At 44.2% G+C, this 20958-nt stretch overlaps 5 protein-coding genes across 5 annotated transcripts; 3 read left to right on the top strand and 2 right to left on the bottom strand.

Annotated features, from left to right (window-relative positions):
* Positions 1-7113: 7113 nt before the first annotated feature.
* HO133_008258 (uncharacterized protein) lies at positions 7114-9525 on the bottom strand (the record flags this gene model as incomplete). Its single annotated transcript, XM_037299126.1, has 3 exons — positions 7114-8137; positions 8477-9407; positions 9471-9525. 3 exons carry the CDS (start codon positions 9523-9525, stop codon positions 7114-7116), a joined length of 2010 nt encoding a protein of 669 aa, XP_037156462.1.
* Positions 9526-9954: 429 nt separating this feature from the next.
* Positions 9955-10395, top strand: HO133_008257 (uncharacterized protein; the record flags this gene model as incomplete). Its single annotated transcript, XM_037299125.1, has 1 exon — positions 9955-10395. One exon carries the CDS (start codon positions 9955-9957, stop codon positions 10393-10395), a length of 441 nt encoding a protein of 146 aa, XP_037156461.1.
* Positions 10396-11170: 775 nt separating this feature from the next.
* Positions 11171-13750, top strand: HO133_008256 (uncharacterized protein; the record flags this gene model as incomplete). The annotated part of the gene is made up of 3 exons (XM_037299124.1): positions 11171-11261; positions 11320-11374; positions 11428-13750. 3 exons carry the CDS (start codon positions 11171-11173, stop codon positions 13748-13750), a joined length of 2469 nt encoding a protein of 822 aa, XP_037156460.1.
* Positions 13751-14265: 515 nt separating this feature from the next.
* HO133_008255 (uncharacterized protein) lies at positions 14266-16336 on the top strand (the record flags this gene model as incomplete). Its single annotated transcript, XM_037299123.1, has 7 exons — positions 14266-14479; positions 14535-14615; positions 14699-14917; positions 15165-15503; positions 15530-15985; positions 16042-16130; positions 16187-16336. The coding sequence occupies 7 exons, from the start codon at positions 14266-14268 to the stop codon at positions 16334-16336; spliced, it is 1548 nt and encodes a 515-aa protein (XP_037156459.1).
* Positions 16337-16715: 379 nt separating this feature from the next.
* HO133_008254 (uncharacterized protein) lies at positions 16716-17849 on the bottom strand (the record flags this gene model as incomplete). Its single annotated transcript, XM_037299122.1, has 1 exon — positions 16716-17849. One exon carries the CDS (start codon positions 17847-17849, stop codon positions 16716-16718), a length of 1134 nt encoding a protein of 377 aa, XP_037156458.1.
* Positions 17850-20958: the final 3109 nt, after the last annotated feature.

Here is a 20958-nt window from a genome sequence, read left to right as displayed (position 1 = left end):
TAGGGATTCAAAGTTTCTATCGAATCTCTGGAAAGCTATCTTTAGGACTTTAGAAACGGAGCTTCTTATCTTTATTACTTATTACTTATAAACTAATAATTAATCTAAGCGAATTAATTAGATAATAGAGATTACTTTAAGATTTTATATTTCTTATATTCTCGATAATTCTTAAGATAAATTCTCTATATATCTAAGAAGTAATCTTAATAACTTTATAAATATATCGACGAAAAAGACTTTTAATAAGATTATCTATAGTATAAAACTTAACAATAAATCTAATATAACGAATATCTTAGCTAAGAATTAGATAGATATTATAAATAATCGTACTCGATATCGATAGAAAGCTTTAGATACCTTAACTTTCGCGGTGGTTAATATGAAATTTAGATATAACTCGAAGTATAAAGCTTTAGTTATAGAGAAAGAAGATAAAGCTTTCATTAAGCTTTATAGAGAATATCATCTTCTCGAACTTAAGAATACGAAACTTTCAAATTAGAGGGCCGAACCTTTTATTATTCTTAAGCGAGTTAGAAACTTAGTCTATAGATTTAATCTTCTAGCTATTTAAAAGATTTACTCTATTATCTTAATTATAATACTTAAGCCTACGCCTAAGAGAGAAAATCTTTATTATTAATCTCATAAGAAAGAATAAACTTTTATATTCGATTATGAGAAGTTAGCAATTAAGAATCACTACGAGATTTAGAGATTAGCGGATTGACGTATTAATCGATCTTCGAGTCGAGAAAGTAAAGATAAGAAGAATATTATAGAGTATCTAATAAAATAAAAAGACTAGAAAAAGACCTATAATATATAATATAAGATAGAAGATTTAGAGAATATAAAGGATTTAATTTACGACTACGATTTAAAGTATAGAAAACGCTCGTAAAGAAAGTATCGAAAGAGAAAATCTTAGAACCCTATATAAGTTCGTAGCGTGAAAATTATTTCTTACGCTACTAGTATATCGTTAAGCTAAATATTAAACGAAGTATAATTCTTAGACTTTATTAAGCCGCTAAACTATAAATATAATATACTTTATTAACTCGCATTTTCTAATATATTATTATATAGAAGCTCGAATTCGAAAATTTCGAGAATCTCGGAAATTTCGAGAATTTCGAAAGACTTTATAACTTGTAATCGCGAAGTAAAGTAACTTAACCAGCCCCTTATTTCTTTTCTTTATCTTACTATATTTTCTTTTAACACTTTATAATTAAACGTAACTCTATCTCTCGAGAAAAGACTTTTTATAATTCTAATAATTTAAAAGTTATCGCTAAGAAAGTAAAGCGTTAATAACTTTATCCGAGATTTAAAGAAGTAGAAATAGCGAATCTTAAGATTTTAACGCTAATTCTCTAGGGTTAAATCGAACGCGTTTCTAAATAATTCAAATTCTTTCGACTAAGTCTTATAGATCTCGGTAAAATAATCGATTATATTCGACTTAAAGTAAAAGAAGATTTACTCTCAAAATAGTGGGATTACGAAAGTCTACTATAGTATATTCTCGATCGTTCTTTCTAAATTTATCTAAATCACTTTTATAAACTTAGAAATCCTCGAATAAATACGCTTTACAATTAGGATCCTTATCGTCTCTATTTATAGCGAGGTTTTTTCACGCATCTATCGAATCTTTACTACGAAAATTTAAATAACTTTCTCGATTCCGTGGCTCGTTATTTAAGAATATCTTTCGTCTCAAGATCTAAGCTAATCTTACGTTAAATGAAGGGCCTACTTAAGAATAAAGGCTATTACTAAAATGAGGCTATTCTTATCGAGAAAGTAACTAAAGATATTAATGTTTCTTCTTATTATATGAATCTTTTAGATGCTTAAATCGCTAAGATAGTAGAAACGCGAAGCTTTACTGAATTCTAGCGATATTAATACTAGCCTCAGGTATTCGCGAGTAAATATCTATATTAGAATTATATTATAAAAGGCTAACTAGTAAAGATGAATATAAAAGACGATAATAAAATTAAGTAATATTATAAGGTTATATTCGAGATTTAATAATTATATAAAGATAAAGGGGAAGAACGCGACTATTCTCGAGATGTTAGTATTTATATTAACGCCGCGAAGTATAATAACTATAATTTTCACTAAGATTATCTCTACTTTATTTAGAACTTTAAGTATAACTTCGAGAAGATAAAGAAAGCCGCTATAAAGAAGATAGATTCCTTAAAGAAGTCTAAGAGTATCTTGCTAGAGACTAAGAAACGAACAATATCGTCGTCAAATACTAATATAAAACGACTTAAAAAGAACGAGGCTACTTATAAGACTAGGTCTGCGACGAAGAATATTATAATTAAAGCTAAATTCTTAAAAAAGACCGTCGAGAAGCCGGACTCTAAGAAGTCGAAATTTGAGAATTTAAGTGATAAAGTAATAATTAAGAAGAAACCGATTTACTAGCTATTCGTTTTCGAGGATTCGAATTTAGAGTTAAAAGTTAAGGAAGTAGATACTTACGATAATTACGTATATATAAAGAAGGAGATCGACTTACTAAAGAATACTCTTTTAAGAATATAAGAAAAGCTAATAGCACTTTTAACGGCGATGAAAAAGATTTATAAGATAATTACTTTACTCTTAGTATAGTATAAGAGCGTAATAAAACTTATTAGAGGCGTTATGAAACTTTTATCTTTTCTAAATTAAGATTATAAGTAAGTTAAAGATAAAAAGATCGATATCGAGAGTATTAAGGAATACTAGAGTATTAATAAGCCGTTATTAAATAAGATTCTCGATACCTTAAATAAAGCGTAAGAGACCTTCGCTAAGAAATACCTAGATCTAATAATCTTAATATTCATTCACGACGACGATAAAAAGCCTTTTACAGAGTTCGAAGAGTGGAAGGAAGGATTTTTCGTTTTTGATTCTTTAACTAAAGAAAACGCTTAACCGAAGAAAAAGATTATACACCTTTACGTCTAAAACTTTATAAGATTTCTCTTATACACTTTACATCTAGATCTTTACGAGATAAAGAACGCGAATCTTATCGAGATATCTTCACATCGAATACTTCCACGCTTTCCCTTTTACCGCTTTTCAATATCCGCCTTAAATCTGACATATCTATTTTTACGAGAAGTAGAACCCGTATATCTTCTTTCCTACACCTTTACATCTAGATCTTTACGAGATAAGAAAAAGCCCGAGAACGATATAGCTTTTTATGAGGGAGGGTAACTATTACGTTTTTAGTATAGCGTGAGAAACCTAACTAGCGTAACTTGATATATCGCTTTCTTTCTTCGATTTCGTTTATAGCTTTAACTTAATTAATTAATCATAATTAGAATTAAGAAATATCTTTTTCTTCTTCGTGAAACTCCTTTTTAGGAGTATATGCATGCTTCTTATATAGTATCCTTAATAGTAAAATCGTTAATTATCTTCTAAAAGATCTAAAAGTTACTTTATATTTAATATTTTCTCTTATATAAACTACTACTATATAAGAAATACTTTATAATAATATTAATTTATATATCTCTTAATAGAATACCCTTAGTTTTACTTAAAAATCTCTTAAGATCTTAAAGCTGAAAATCTTTATCGCTATTACTATCTATATGAGAATCTATTACTTTTCTACTATTTATAATTATTAGAGAAATAATAATATTACTTTAATAGCTTCGATTATTATTAAATAAATAGCTTGAAATCGCTACGTTCTTCTTCGTAGATATATATATTACTTAAATTTTAATATAGAGAATAATTTTATTATTAAAAAGAATAGATATAAGAAGTCTATATAGTATAGAAAGCTTCTTTTATTCGTCGATAAGATATAAAGTAATTAAAAGAAATTATATATATTAAGTTCTTATTATATAATCGATAAATATATAATTAAGAAGATAAAATATATTTATTATTCTATTATAACTCTAGATAAGCTAATTAAAGAGAGATATAAGCTTTTTATAATTAATAATAAAGATTATCTCTATAATTATATATAATATTCGCCTATATAAAACCTTAAGAATAAATTAAAAATTAAAGATCTCGGAGAAATATTAGTTATAGTATTTAAATTAGCTACTAATATATTACTCTCTAACTCTATTCTCTTTATAAATAACTATTTTATTAAATTAAAGCTTATTAGAAAGTTAAAGATCTTAAGAATTATTATATATAAGACTATAAAGCTAAATCGAATAGATCTTTCAAAATTACTTATAGAGATGAAATAGATTTTTATTAAGAATATTTCATATAAAGTTCTTACTATAGTAGTTTAGAATAATATTCTTATAATAGCTTAATAGAATAATAATCTTATTTTAGCTTTTATTACTATCTACGATATTAGAGAGATTAATAATACTATTATTAAAAAAAGAAAGCGTTCTAATAGAATAAGTATTAATAATTATATTATCTTATCTACTTTTAAAAAGAATAGAAATAATATTTAATAAAAGAATTTCGATATTTCGAGGATATTCTTCTATTATAACTTATATATAAGGGAGATTAATCGATTTAATATTTTAATAACTATATATACTTCTTAGCGAGCTTATAATTAGACTTAAATATCTCTATTTACTTAATATCTTAATAAAAGTCTCTCTAATACTTTTAAACTCTATAAATCTATAAAAAAAAAGTATTAAGAGTATTAGAGTTTTCTAAAATAAGTAATAATAGATTTAATAAAGAATAGAGTATCTAATTAAAAGATTTCATCTTTATTCGCAATTACTATTCTTCTTAAATTATTATAAAATAATTATAACTAATAAGATATAAAAGATAGTAGAATATATATATAGTATCGTATAGATATTAAGAATAGAGATTTTAATAGAGAAATAAGTAGAAATAGAGAAAGTTCTCTTAGGATTAGAGGTGGCTATATTATGTATAACATCTTTCTATATCGTAAAGGGGACTATATGAAACGATTTCATAGTAGAGGGACTATAGTGGAGTCTAAAGAGTAGATATAGCGCTTTTTTAATGTATTATAATAGGGTGATGGAGTGTCATAGTGTATTGTGGTAGAAAAAATTGGATTTGTTACAGTTGGGCGGTTATCGGATAGGGCGGGTTGGTGTTAGGAATTATTCCTCCGGGGGCCCTGCGGGGCTCCCTAGGGGTGTCTGCAGCGTGAAGTGTAAATACCCCTATTTAACCCTTTAGCGGTAATTCGGGTTACTAACAATTGGGGTAGATAGCCTGAAACACCCTAAAATACCCTTCTAATGACTTATAGGTATAGGGATGTTGTGTTAGCAACTCAACTAAAAAAGCTTGGTCCCGGGGGTCTCTGCGCTTGACAGCCAAACACTCCTATTTGGACCTAAATAGGGCCCCGTAGGGCTCCCGTAGGGACGTCGCAGGGCCCCCGTGAGGGCTGCTGCTAACATGGTATCTTACATTTTCATACCCCAGAAAATGGTAACTTACAAATTCATACCCCAAAGACTGGCAACTTACAAATTCATACCCCATTTTTTTGGTGAGGGGTATGAAAATGTAAGATGGGGTATGAATTTGTAAGAATCCCATAGTTTGGGGTATGAATTTGTAATTTGCCCACCATCCATAGTTTAGCTTGACACCCTTGATCACTAGTAATCCAACGATCGTGCGCCAGTCGCTCTGTTGGAAATGTATGAAGGATTGATTTATTTATTTAAGTAGCTATGAGAGTGCTGAGAGATGGCTACTTATACCTCTATTTGCCACCATGGCGGGGTAGCTACAACACAGGTGCTGCAGCAAATCTCAACACGCTCCCAGGGTGGTCCCAGATATATCTTCATCGTCGGATGGCAAGGTCCCAACAGCCAAGGCTATGTCTCGCTTTATTGGACTAAGGTATATTTTCGGTATATTTGGTAGCACGTCAATGGAACCCAGTATAGGTAAGGCAAGGCTTCGACTCGATTTGTGCATACCTGCAATAGAAAGGAGTTGTTTTGGCTGAAAAGCGACGGTTCACTCCCATGATCTGACTACGTTCTAGGCAACTAACGTTTCCCCCTCCTCCTCCACGCATTCTTCTCTCCTAATACCAGCAAGCAATGCGCATCTTTCCAGCGGTCTTCTCCATTGATAGTATGGCTCCATTCTTGCTATTCTCGTCCTCTTTCGTTATTTCTCAGAACCTAAGACTCATTCCCTTATGATCAGGTCGTCGATCAAAAAGACGGCGACGCCGCGAGGATATCAACCCAGATCCCAAAGAATAAAGTTTCTTTGCTGCAAAGTCCGTGACATGTTCTCGCCTTTCGAGAGATCTCTCGGAACAAGCATCTAAAATGCTGCACCCCTGGTTGTTGCCATGCAATGATCACGTACTCCAGGTTTGCATCTGATCTGTTGCTATCCAAAGATGTAGGGATACATGTAACATCAGTCGACTAGGATACTTTGGCGAACTGGCCTAGAAGATAGAAGGTTCATGTCATTGCAGGCCGAACTGCCCTTATCGGAGTGTTTGCTGAGAGTGTGCATGAAGGTTGAGGAGGTTATGTTTCTCGTGAAGGACTCATGGAGGACTTGAGTTTACTGGTACTAAGGACGGGAAAATCTTGATCGAAGTCTCTGGAGTCGTGGATATGGGGCTTTGGATGATTCGGATGGTCTGACGTTGTGGGTGGCAGAGGTGCTCCCTCTAGAGAAACTCGGCGTCTTTTGGGAAGAGAAGGTCGCTTTGGTGGATGATGTGATCCTGTTTGAAGGAAGGGTTTTATTGGAAGACCTGAGGTCGAGCCGAAAATCTAAAGTCTCCAAAGTAATTGGAAGTTGAGTATATGTAGATGAAGGCTCCTGCAGCAAGCATGGGTAATCCCACCTCTTTAGATACAGGCAGGCGAGATCGTATGCAGCAACCCTTTGTTTCCTCCCGATAGTAACCTTTCGCCATACGCAGCCTTATCTAGACGCTCGCTCTAAGAACACAGCGATAGGAGGAATCGACGTGATTGGTATGCATAATATGCTTCAAGGCAACAAGTAGCTGCTGCTGTCCTGTCAAGATCGGAAAAAATGACTGCCAATCACTCCGCTCGGGAACTACAAAGTCCCAGGCCAAAACCTAGCCTCGTTCACCTCGTCCTGCGCCCAATCCACATCATGCGCCAAAATGACTTCCACCTCCTCCGAGGCATTCCCCAACACCCTGATCCTTTCAAGCGTCATTTCCGTCTCATGGACATCACTGTGAATGCAACACACCTTCCCTTCCTCGTTCTCCCACGTCGCAATACCAACCTCCCCTTCAAGAATCCTCCGATCATGGCATGCATCACCGGCCAGATAGACCCACTTTTCCGGCCCGATTCTCGCAAGAATGTTGGTGTGCCCTTGAAGATGGCCCGGCGCGTCGATTAGGTAGAGGCTACCGTCGTGGAAAAAGTCGATGGCGTGCGGGAAATGCGCCAGGCGTTGCCAGCGGGCTGACCGCAGATGGGCGCTCGTAGAACCTTCTTTCTTTTCAGTCCCGTTTGTGGCGCCATTCGTTGTCGGGGCCGAGCCAAGCGTCGCAGTGCTAGGCAATTCCACGACGCGTTCTTCAGGCAGCAAATCCGATTCAAAATGCGCGTGTCCGCCCGATGACTGATCTCCGCAGCCTTGCAACAATTGCAGACTCCCAGCACCCACTACGAAGTTGCTTTTCGAGAACAATGAAGGCGTGCCGATGTGATCCCAGTGGACGTGGCTCAGAATGATCCAATCCACATCATCCGGCTTCAAGCCCCCTTGCATGAGGCTTCGAACTACGTCATGATCGCTGCTTATTGGGTGCCGCGTCTCGAGGTGTTTTTGAATCGGTGAGGGGTATGTCGAGAGCGGGTTGCGGAGTCCGAGGTCGAAGAGGAGACGGGTGGGAGGTGGATCATTCTCTGTAAGAGTGCGAGGAGAGGGATGCTGTATTAGGAATGACAATGAGGGGACGGTGCGACGGGCAGAGGATGATGTGGGAGTGATAAACAAGTGACTTGGGAGTGTCAAGGTGCCGCTGTGGAGGGCGGAGATTGTGACATAGTTTTGCTGAGGTGCTCGGGGAGGAAGGAAGGATGACATTGTTGTCGCGTATCTGAAAGTGTAAGGGTCTAAGAGACGGCTTTACCTGACTTTGATTATGAGTCCAAAAGCATAAACTCTTCGAACGACGCGATCTCCATCTTGGGGCCTGTGCGAAAATTGGGGAAGCGGGGTACAATGCAGGCGCTTTGTTTAGCCGCACGGCTCGGAATTCACATCCCAAAAAGAATCCATTGTCTCCGACAATCACTTGATGCGCATACTTGAACATCAGAGCGTTATCTTATATGAGTCCCATGTATGGCAAGAAATGTAACTGCAGTCAAAAAGAATGTTCCACGCCCCGACGACGATCTTATTGTAAACGACGGCTCAATTATCCGCAACATACCTGTACACACTTCTGCAATCTTTGCCCTTACACCTATCATCCATGCTCGCCGCCTCATAAGTGTCGATCAGGCCTTGACTCAGCGGGAGCCTTGCGCCAACTCTCTCTCCCAAATTGATTGCCATGTGCAAAACGCCCTTGCAAAGCTCGATGGAAAAGCCATTCTCAAAATCTCGTTCTGCTGAGCTATTAGGGCTGATGCCTTTGACGGGGTTCTGCTCTATGCTATTGTACGATCGCCCGGTGCTAGAGTTGATGACGCCTGCCAGCACTTTCGGATCGAGGCCATAGCGGATTCCCAAGTTCATTGCTTCCGCAGTCCCAAGCATACAAATGCCTGATATGTAGTTATTGATCTGCTTAGTGGCGAGTCCTGCACCCGCGCCGCCGCAGTGGAAAAATGTTTTGCCCATGGTCATCACGATGGGCTTTACTCTTCCGATGACGTCTGTAGAGCCGCCTGCCATGAACGTAAGAGTAGCTGCTTCGGCACCGGTGGGACCACCGGATACAGGGACATCAGCAAAAGAGCCAAGAGCGGATTGCGACACGGCTTCAGCAACCTCCAGAGACGTTGGGACGTCAATAGTACTGCATTCGATAAAAAGTTTCGGCTTCGAAGATTTTGAGATGGAGAGAAGGCCATTAGATTGGTCGGTAAAGACTTGTTTGACATGTTTCCCCGCTGGCAGCATAGTTAAGATGATGTCCTTCATGTCTGTCAGCGAGCCTATTTCTATGGGTGCATTGTCGCAGCTTACGCTCTGCTCGGAAACCTCCTTGGGGGTATTGGCGACCCTGATCAGTCCCTTCGTCTCACCCACAAACTTGTCCAGCACAGACTGTACGACCTCGCAAACCACAAGAGCCGAGTCAGCTGAGAGTTCTGATCGCAGATTCTTAGCCATGCGGTATCCCATGTTGCCAAGGCCTATTAATACTTTAGCCACGCGAACCAAGTGTACTCTTCGAAATGCAAAGCTATGAGACATACCGATGAAGCCATACGTGACCGCAGGGAGTTCACCGTGACCATTGATTACTGTCATGGTGGATGGTGGTGTCTCTCGAAAATTGGATTATCGAATGTGGGTGTTGGCGTGGAAAGTTGAGGAGACTGATCGTCTGTAAATATTTCTTGTGATTAGAGCCTTACGAAAAATAGCCGAGATGACGGTTGTGTTCGATAAGTCGTGTTTGCGGGGTGCAAACTAAATTCGACCCCAATTTGGAGAAGATGGGGAAGTTGGGGAACCTTTTCTCTGAACATCGGAAGCTTCGGCAACCTTGCAGTGCAGATTGCCAATCAACAATACAAAGCCATCTCCTCATAAACAGCTCATTGACACGTCAGTTGGCCAAAAAGCAGGCACCCCAACAGTGAAATTCGCAAGTCTAAGAATTTGAAATACTGCATCAACATTCTTTTCACTCCCACCGTTTATCCACCCAAGCCTAATTATCAGCCTCTCTTCACCATGCAATCCTCATCAGATATCGAGGCTCTCCATAAGCAGCTTTTCGACGCAGGCATCAAAACGCGCAGGGAGGTAGTCGGTGATGCATACGTCGACAAAGCGCTGGCAGGCGGTTCGAGTGATTTCGCCAAGCCGATGCAGGACCTCGTGACTGAGATGTGCTGGGGTCATGTGTGGAATCGTCCAGGACTGGACCGCAAGCAACGCAGTCTCTTGAACATTGGCATGCTGTCGGCGCTGAATCGAGGGCCAGAATTGGGGAATCATATCAGGGGAGCCATCAACAACGGACTGACACCTATCGAAATTCGAGAAGCGGTGCTTCAAGTGTCGGTATATTGTGGTATGCCGGCGGGATTGGAAGGATTCAAGATTGCGGAGAGAGTCATCAATGAAATGACTGCGGCTGGAGAATACAAGCCAGAGAAGGCCAAAGCTTGAGGCGTGCATTGGAGGATTAGCGGTGGTGTATACTTCTGGGCAGGCCAAGGGTATCAGATGGATGCTTTGAAAACGGTTCTGTCTGGATGAGCTCGAAGGATGATGTTGTCCTTCTATTTACATGGAGCGGAGTTGTGACAGGCCATTGTTGATTTTCACTACCGCCAAGGCGCTAATAGAATTAAGCGTTACAGAGGTCTGCACCGAAAGTCCTGCACCCGCACTAGTGCAGCCCTAACCCTACTTTCGGAAAGCGGCCCTGTAGAGGGGAAGCCTAGAAATATCTTCTCACAGCGCATGGATGGGACTTTAGGTACTTCTTTTGACTTGATAGGGGTATTAAGCCCCGAAACCTGGCTAGAGCTAGGTGCGATTCCGAAGAACTCCAGACGCATTGTCCAGGTAGCCCTTTAGGTGAGGCGTTATCCGAAGTCTGAGCGCAAGAGTCTTGGCGGGTGCAGGACTTTCGGTGCAGACCTCTGTAGAAGAGGGGTAATTGTGACTGGTGCCAAGACTTCGTCAACTTCATTCAGGGGGCGGAAATTCTCTTCCTTGACAATTCCTATAGTACACTCCTGTCCCTTTAAATTGCTAAGAATATTCGTCTTCATGGCAACGCGTCAAGATCAATTGCCGATTCCTTGCGTGTAATGATTGAGATATGTTCCAATGGCGGATGGCGAGCTTCCCACAATGACACCGTGAGGTCCGCAGACCGACAACCACCTCGCCTCAAGCAAAGCATTTTCGTATTGAGCACCATGACTCCTCAAGCATGAGTACCAACAAGAAGAAGAACTTCGATTGCACACTTTGCCCTCGAAGCTTTGCCAGACTTGAGCATCTTCAGCGCCACCGAAGATCCCGTATGTATTTGGGATGGATTTTGGTGGCTGAGCGACAATGAACTCATGGCCAATATAGATACCAAAGAAAAGCCCTTCCAATGCGCAGTGTGCCCTCACGCCTTTACCAGAAGGTCAGAGACAAAATTGCATCCTTTGAGGAGGTCTAATGCTGAGAAGTTCGTAGCGACCTCCTTCTACGACATAAGAGATTGGCACACTCCGCTACTAGTCCTACACTTGGCGCAGCTCAATCACCACGTTCAAGATCTTCCACTTCCACCTTTCTTGGTTTGGGAGAAGAAGAGCTGCCAACAACTCCATCCCGATCAGATATATATCAACAGATCGTGACCGATGAAGCGATCTACCAACGTAGCTCCATCAACACTCCTTTCAATGGACACCAGATCTTTTCTCCATCTGCACAGTTGTTGGGACAGGATGACATCATGCCGGATGTTGATGGTATGACCACTTTGGATGGTGAGCCAAATGCCACGCTGCAGGTCGCTCAGCCATTCACATCACCCGGCCTCCATCTTGAAGATCAGACCGCAGCCTCCCAGATGCTGCCATTCGCAGATTTCGATGATTATCTAATGTTGCTTGACAACGCTACTCTACCTACTCAAATGTTCTCAACCATCTCCCAATTCGAGCAGCCTTTGCCCTCTTTTTCGCCAGATCCAATGATTTTAATGCCAGATATTCTTCCGCCGAGTTTCAGTACTAACGCTGACGCAAATGTGCGGCTGGTAAACACAGATCAAACTGGCTTTTCTCGTTTTGGTTCTCGACTGCCCTCATTGCAGCCAGAAGAACTGCCAGAAGGGCATCCAAAGGAACGGCCACAGTCGGCTCGTCCTTCCGAAAGAAGCCGTAGCTCTTTGTTGGAAATCTCAACTCATTCACGGACAATCCTGGGTAGTCGACTCGAGCGTTTTCGACGTGTTATCCCGAAGTCTTTTGTCCTGCCGACCCGCCACGCTCTATCACGGTATCTGGGCGGCTATGTGACAGGCTTCCACGAACATCTTCCTTTCCTCCACATACCCACCATATCGACTTCGAGCGCCTCCGTCGAGCTCATCCTTGCTATTGCAGCTGTTGGTGCGCAATATTGTAGAGAGCCTGAAAAAAGCTTGCAAATTTTTCACGCTGCTGAGGCAATTGCCATGGAGTCTATCCGTGAGCGAGACTGTAGAAACGCGAGGCCTTCAGGACTGAATAACGAATATTTGCTCTCCAGATCCCATCATGGTCAGGATGCTTCGTCCTATTCTGAAGCTGAGTTTCAGACCTCCGCGGCTCTACTTGGGAAGCCTATTGAAACAGCACAGGCACTCTTGCTCCTCATGGCCATGGCAACATGGTTTGAGCATACGACTCTGGCAAGGGCCGCAATGACTATGCGAAGCCAGCTAGAGAGTTTGGTCCATGATGAAGGATTGGGACCAGAGCATCTGGTGCAAGACACTAATTGGGAGCTTTGGATAGAGCATGAAGGAAGCAAAAGGACTAAGTTCATCATCTATTGCTTCTTCAATCTTCACTGCATTACCTTCGACATCCCTCCCTTAATACTGAACCGGACACTCGGAATGGATCTTCCCTGTAGTGAAGCGCAGTGGAAATCCACTTCTGCAGAGGCTTGGATTCAGATACGCCAGAAGGAGAAGCCTGAGCCAAATTTCCAAGGCGCCTTCACCAAACTTTTTAATGGACGCAGCAAGGATAGCGGGACGACCGACGTTTCTACGCTTGGCGGGTACATCCTCATACACGCATTGGTCCAGCATATTTGGTTCATCCAGCAGATAGCCCGTTATACTCTTGCAGGGTCTGAGCCCTCACCGTTAGCAGATTTGATCACGCTCGAACACGCGCTGCGATCGTGGCAGACAAGCTGGGCAAGAAATCCCGAGTCCTCTGTTGATCCGTTGAGCCCTCACGGCCCACTCTCATTTAACTCTTTGGCATTGCTGCGCATAGCCTACATTCGTATCAACGTGGATACTGGGCCCATCCGATCACTGCGCAGCTGGGATCCGTCGCAGATCGCAATGTCAATCAAGAGGAGCTCGCCAGTAGGACGAGGTAAAAGGATGACCAGAGCTGCTTTGCATTGTGCCCATGCGCTAAGCATACCCATCAAATTGGGCATCAACTTTGTCGCCCACACCCAAATGTTTTTCTGGTCCACGCAGCACGCTCTTTGTTCTTTGGAGTGCGCCCTCTTGTTGACCAAATGGCTAGAGTCAGTCACGATTCCTATGCCAGAGCCTCCTCTTTCTGTAGAGGAGAACAAGCTTTTGAATTTTGTGATGCAAATGATAGCTGAAACGGAGTATGCCGCTCCTCCGGAGCAGCCAATAGGGAATGGGAAACACCTCAGTGCCGCAGTAGTTCGACTCTGGGCAAAGCTTTTCCGATCGGACAGCATCTGGCAGATGATTGACGTCATTGGAAGGTCACTAAATCTCTATGCAGACATGCTAGAGCCTTAGACTTACGAGACTGTTGCATGATCAAAGTCTTCGATATCTTAAATGGTCAGCCCTCGTTATAGCCCGTGGGAATGGCCAGATTGATGGTTCAGCAATGAATACCGATTTCAACAGTTGAATCTGAGTTGGCAACAAAATGACCATGTACCCGTTGTAATTAGCCTCATACTTAGAAGGAGGAAAACTGTCAGTTTTACACGCCTCGAACTGCGTACTTCTCCCCTGGCGCTGCAAGCTGGCTGCAACCGGTGGGCTCCAGTGACTGCCTTTGATCAAGCTCCATAACCCCGAATCTCGCAGTGCGGGGAAATCTCAACAGCGGTCGGATCTAGACTTTCAGTGTGGGGTAAAGTCAATTACCACCGCCCCGACTCTGAGGTATTTGGGAATGGAGCTTGGGTGGCCGCGTTTAGCATTGATCAAGGCAAAAGTATGAAACGTCGCTGGCCCTGAGCTCCAATTTGGGGATTGTGGCCGAGCAACGCGTATTTGTATGGAGTGCCGTTCTCCACAAAATGACCCAACGCTATCGGTCTCGACGACCAACAGACTCATCGTTCCAGACAACCGACAATAAGACTGCTGTGAGTATCGCTGGTATCTACTCCAGTTTCCATTTTCTCTTCACCTTTTATACACAGAAGAATCTGAAGCTCGAAGATATGGCGAAGAGAAATCGGCACACTTCATACATCACCATCTTTGCAGCGATTGGCTCCATTACCTATGGTAAGATAGGCCAGGCAGGATGAAAGCATTGAAATCTTCTAACACCAGCCATCAGGCTACGCTGCAAGTATTATTGGCCAAGTTATTGGACAGCCTCAATTTTACAACTACTTCGCCCTTGCGCAGAAAGGTCCTGGTCTGTCTCGGACAAACACGATCCTAGGTGAACCACCTGCATACTGTTGCAACCTCTCTCGCTCGCTTTCTCTACTAACACAGACACAGGCGCGATGAACGGCTTGTTCTTCGCTGGTGGCGCCTTGGGATCATTGTCTATTGCATATACCGCGAGCGCTTTTGGAAGGTTGCGAACAATTCAGATTGCTTGCATGGTCTGCATTCTCGGCGCCGCTCTGATGGCAGGCGCGGCAAATGTCGCCATGTACCTCGCAAGCCGCTTCATCATGGGCTGGGGCGTTGGTCAGATGGTCTGTGGAGGTAAGGCCCAAAGGTTGCTACGTATCCGGCGCCGGCTAACACTCGCAGTTCCACTCTACCAAGCAGAGCTTTCTCCACCCAAGCATCGGGGTTTCCACGTAGGACTTCATGGAATTGCTCTTGGGTTGGGCTATGCTCTCACGGGTTTTGTCGGTTTCGGATGCTACTATGACTCAACATCATCATTCCAATGGCGATTTCCCTTCGCAGTGCAACTGATACCCACCTTGATCTTACTGTCTGGCAGTTGGAAGCTACCAGAAAGTCCTCGATGGTGTACGCCATTCAAGTCTCTTCTTCCAGAAGGTTGCTGACGGTAAAACAGTACTTATGAAGGGACGTAACGACGAGGCTTTCCAAGTCATCCAGAGGCTCCACGCTCAACCAGATGACCCAGACGACACCTTCGCTCGCAAAGAATTCTACCAGATGACCCAGCAATTTGCGCTAGATGAGCAGAAAAAACAAAATCTTGGGGTTGTACACTGGTGGGATTATTTCAAGAAGGCGAGCTACCGGCGCAGAATCCTGATTGGCTGTGGCGCAACTCTCAGCAGCGCGTGCTCTGGTAATCTTGTCGTGAACAGTAAGTCGATCATTGCATGCCCCTAGGTCTGAAGCATGCTAAGCATCGGCGTCGGAAATCAGACTACCAAGTCACTCTCTACACCGGGCTCGGCATTACAGGCGGGATTCCAATCCTACTCTTCGCGATCTGGAACATCGTCGGCATGCTAGGCAACATCGTGGCCGCGACCGCCCTCATGGACCGCTTCGGCCGCAAAATCTGCCTTCTGATAGGTATCGCGGGGACAGCCACGTGTCTGGCGTTTGAAGCCGCCCTGACCAAATATTTCGTTGGTCAAGAGACACCAAACAAAGTTGGACTGGGCTTTGGCACTTTCTTCATTTTCTTTTACGTGGTGTTTTATGCCACGTTTATCGATGCGCAACAATACGTCGTCGTTTCAGAGGCTTTCCCTATGGAATTCAGAAGCATTGGTGTCGCATTGAGCCTTTTTGCCCAAACGGCAGCGGCGGCATTGTTCGTTGGCGTGGCGCCTGTCAGTAGGTCGACACCGAACCAGTGGTCACTGCAGCTACGATACTAAAAGTAGACACAGGCTTTACTCACATAGGCTGGAAGTTCTATCTTGTCTTCATTTGCCTCGATGTCTGTACCTTCACATTGGTTTGGGTGTTTTTCCCCGAGGTGCGTATATCCTGCTCATAGTAGCTTTGCCTCATCATTACTGACTTGCATGACAGACCAAAGGCCTTTCACTGGAAGAGATCAATGAGCTATTTGGTGACCCTGTCGCTGTTCATATCACGCATGACCAGGAAGATGACCTCGATAAGAAGATTCAAGATATGAGTATTGTGGGAGTCGACTATACCCATGAGGAAAAAGCTTGAAGAACAGGATTTTTCTTCAAGTATTGGATTCGCTAGAGTCTCCAAGTGAGGTGCCGCGCGTGACAAATTGTACATATCGAACTCGCAAAAATCTAATGAGCTGTAAATATCTGCTGCATTCGGCGTGACTGTCACAACAGCTGATGTAGAGGTGCGCATCCTTATAGCATGCCTGACGTTTCTCTCTTATTGAATTCATGTGCCGAGAAGATAACACACTTTAGGTAATGGCCCTGTCTCTCACAGGGCATTGGTAGCCTCCCTCTATGCCTAGATCAACTTTTCGCGCTGCCCAATGACCAAAGGTATGGTATAAAGAAAAGTTAATAGATGGTCTCACTCTTTCCAATCTCCTCCCCGCTGCAAATTCACTAAGAACTCACCGCCTACTCAACTCGCCCAGCCCCGACGCCTCCAAATCCACCACCAATTTCCCCCCCTCTCCCTTCTTATACGCCTCCACCAACTCATTTAACGCTTCCAAACTCCATGTCCTCACCCTCGCCCTAACATTGCTGCGCGCCGCCAATTGCAGCATCTCTCTCGCGCACCGATTGCTCCCAACGAGACTACCCACGATCTCCACGTCTTTAAACACGAGATCCTTCGCGCTGAAAGCGAACCCTTTCTCCGGAAATGATACTACCACACACCGACCATGCGGACGCAGGAGCGACATCCCGAATGAAAAAGCGGCCTGGGATTCCGGCAGGATGAGAACGGCCGGGATGCCGCGCTCGGAGGGCAAGGACTCCGCCCCCGTCGACTCAGCCAGGGACGCAAGAACCGCATCGGCGTCCGTGGTCCTCGCGTCGAAAATGTGGGCGGCGGCGGAATCGGGCTCGACGCAGCTCCGGGCCAGCCGAAGCGGAGCGTCCCCATTATCGACACCGATGACCCGATAGCCCATCTCGAGCGCGAACTGGACGCCCAAATGGCCCAAACCGCCACCGCAGCCCACAATGCCCACCGCATCACCAGGCTGCAGATTACAGCGTTTCAGCGCCGCGAAGACCGTCAGCCCCGCGCACATGAGCGGCGCGGTCTCCACAAACGACAACGCCTCCGGCATCGGCACGACCTGTCTTGCATCGACGAGGGTGTATTGCTGGAAGCCGCCATCGCGCGAGATGCCGTTGTTGCCGGCCTTAGGGCAGTAAACGGAGTAGCCGGATTCATCCTCTGTGTTTTCGCATTCCTTGCAACGACCGCAGGGATGGTACGCGCGACCTGGCACGCCGACGCGGGTGCCGATTTGGAGGGTGCTGGAGGCTGGGACGGCGGGGCCGAGGGCGACGACGGTGCCGGCGAACTCGTGGCAGGGGACCAAGGGGAGGGTTTTGCCCATGGCGCCGGAGGCGTAGACGGCGTCGGTGTGGCAGTATGAGGCTGCGTGGACGCGGATGAGGATATCATGGCCTGTTGGGGGAGGGGGGATAGGTCGGGTAGTGAGTTCGTAGGGGGTGTTAAAAGCATTCAGGACTTGGGCCTGCATTGTGGTTGGAAGCGCCATGTTTCGTAAGAGAGATGCTGAAAAGAAGAAAAGCTGTAGCTGAGATAGAAACTCTGAAGGGACCGACAGATTGGTCTAGCAATTCAGATTAACGACATAGAATACAGTTTTGAAAACTGGACGCTGAACAGAGTTTCGGGCAGTACAAAGCCGGTGGGCAGCCCCAATTTGGAGACTGGAGATATTCTAAAATGCAGTAGTAACCCTCGTACCAAACATTGGGCCCGGCTACTCGCTCCGATCGAACATGTTTCGAACACTTCGAAGAACGTGCAGTTCTCACACTCTTAAATCAAACTCTGTGTTTGCTCGGTTGTTGAGAACAGAACAAGCTCACTGTCGTACTTGTGGGTTTTCCGTGTATATCTCCAGAGTATCTTTCGGCAGATTCTCTCTGCTACTCGAGTGCGATGCGTGAGTTAGGGTGACTGTAATCAACAACGTTATTTTCAACCTCCGTCTCGATGGATTTGCAATCAACAGCTCCCTGCGTTTCTGCTCCCGGCTTTAGGCTAAGGAGTCCATCAGATCCTGGGAAATTTTTACCTCTGACCAGGGCTGGCAATGGTGGACCAACTAACTGGTCCACTACCAGTGGAACCGTTAGTTTCTCGTAGTTGATGGTGTAGTTTGGGGTCTACCGGTTGATAGTTGGTGTAGTTCTGACCGCAAAACCAACTGGTTCAACTGATAGTGGAGTAGTTTATAATAATCTTTTTAAAAAGTCGGTTTTTTGAGTTAAAAGAGCTAATAGGTCAACATTTATAGGGTTAAAGTAGGGCTGAAATAGGGCTGAAATAGGGCTGATAGGGCTGATAGGGCTTAACACTTGATATAGGTATTACCCCATTCCCCCCACACTGAGCGATATTTTAGCTTTTATTATAACTGCTCCACTATCAGTGCACTGATAGTGGGGTAGTTGGTTTTCAATATATGGTAGTTGGTGCAATTTCGATTTCCAAATCTAGTAGTTAGTGCAGTTTGCCCTCCAAAACCAACTATTTCCACCGTTGCCAGCCCTGCCTCTGACATTTGCAGCAACACCTAATTACAGCTAAAGCGACAGGAGATCTGGGGTCAGCAGATTAATACCGCATTCAAATTCAGAGGTGGAACGGCGGAGTCGGATATCTAGTAAGTGATCTTACAAGGCTCGAGGCCATTGACATAAACGTACGTCAAATCATGGGAAAGAGAAGATGATTGGCTGCAATTATCTTGAGGTTAGATCCTTGGTGTGGGAGTGGTGAACAGACTGTACTCCGGGGAAGCTGCATTTTGATGGCCTGGCAGCAGCTCTCCGCTTATGGTGAGAGTAACCAACAATATATTTTGTCCCGCGTTGTACACGGGCAGCGCATAGCGCTTGTTGCGGACGAAGGCTATGCCTCAAGTTAAAGCCCGGTCGCGCATGATAGTATCGCGTGTTTCTCGTGTCGACTCAAGCGACACTCTCAAGTGCTTCGTGCCTATGGTAGCTCACACGTTGTTGCATTACCCTGTGTTATTACTATATCTAAGCCAATACCCGCGATAATGTTCTCCCGCTGTAACCTCTCCAAGTGCTATTACTTTCTATGCCATTGCTATTTTCGCAGTTGAAGATGGGACTCGTTCCTTGGCTGGGATCATTTCCCAAATCTCTGTCGCTTTATCGCTAGTATTGGATGCTCCACAAGGCCTAGCATTGCCGACAACCTATCAAACGTCCGACTTGCTTGCCAACGGGGTCCCTCTTCAAACAATCTCAGTTCCCACAAATCTTTCATCCCTTAGCCGAGGGGGACCACAATCATCCGCACCTTTCAATTTGTCGGAAGAGAACGATGTGATATTTGGATGCAGCAGCACAAGATAAGGCCGTCGCCTCGATGCCAGCTGCCGAGCCGCATACCGAAACATGCCCACTGATTCGAATATCAATTCCTTAGAGATTGTAGCATCGCCAACCAGGGAGTTCTCCTTCCTTACAGGTTCATAGGTCCTAAGCACTCGACTTGTAGACTTGACCGCTATAATCATCTGGGCTCTGCCTGATAGCTAACGTCAATGTACAGCGGATGGAGACTGCATCATCGAATTCTCCCACGCAGCTAGGGTTTAATCCGACCGCGCGAGCTTGCAAGACATGAAGCAGGCAGCCTTTCGTCTGATAACAGGCTGCGTGGAGTCACAGGATCAAGGCGGGATTGCAAGTGGCTTAGGTCAGTGCACGTACTGGGCCGTTAGGTTTGTAGAGCTCATGCTGACCGCCTCTAGGACAACAGGGATCTTTGACCTGGACGGTTTAGCAGTATGAGCCGACTGTGCAATCTTCCGAGGCCAGTGTGAGAGCCGCAGACATTCGATTCTGTCCCCTATTTCTGGAACGGATACCCGCGACGACAAAATCAGAGGTGTTCGGGCCTCCCTTGCAGGATTCTCCCGTTGACGTGATCCTCCCGTGGCGCTTTCTGATTCGTGAAACCTCCCTTCCTATCTCAGGTTCTCACAGCAGTCTTGCTTGTCCTACGAAGCTGACGAGATATAAAGCCGAGGGCCAGTGCGACATCAGTGTCGAGGGCACCGGTGCACCTATGATCACAAAATGGTATAGGGTGTGGGGTGCCGCAGTAGCTGCTGTTGGAATGTGCGCCGTTGCCGGCAAAGATGGCGTCGCGACAATTCAAAGTAGGTTGTATGTTCTACAAATATATCTCCAACCCCTTTTTTAAGCGGTCAACAGATAGTACCTCAACAAATACCGTGAGTGTCGAGAACGGAAATGAGCAAAATGTTGTCAGAGTTACTACAGCATGAAGTTCTCATACTGTGGCAAAACGATTTTTGGAATAGGACTTGTTTGTCTTGTATTAGATCGCCACAGTGGGACTGAGGGTTAGTGGGTTTCACCACAGAGCCGCTGTTTCAGGTACCCTGTCAGGGGTAGGACACACCTGTTCACTACGAGCTACATATCCACCTGTTTTGCACCTGTCAATGGCTCTTCATTCGATTTCGTCTCTTTCAGATCTATTGCATACCTTTTGTCCCACCCACCCACACCTATATATAGCTAGCTACCATTTCACTCCAGGTCTATGCCATAGGCATGGGAGTTTTCTCG

Source organism: Letharia lupina (genome assembly GCF_014066315.1).
Source record: "Letharia lupina isolate WasteWater1 chromosome Unknown contig_4, whole genome shotgun sequence".
NCBI classification, from domain to species: Eukaryota; Fungi; Ascomycota; class Lecanoromycetes; order Lecanorales; family Parmeliaceae; genus Letharia; species Letharia lupina.
Note: the sequence above shows the minus strand (reverse complement) of the source record. Positions and strands in the feature narration are given on the sequence as shown.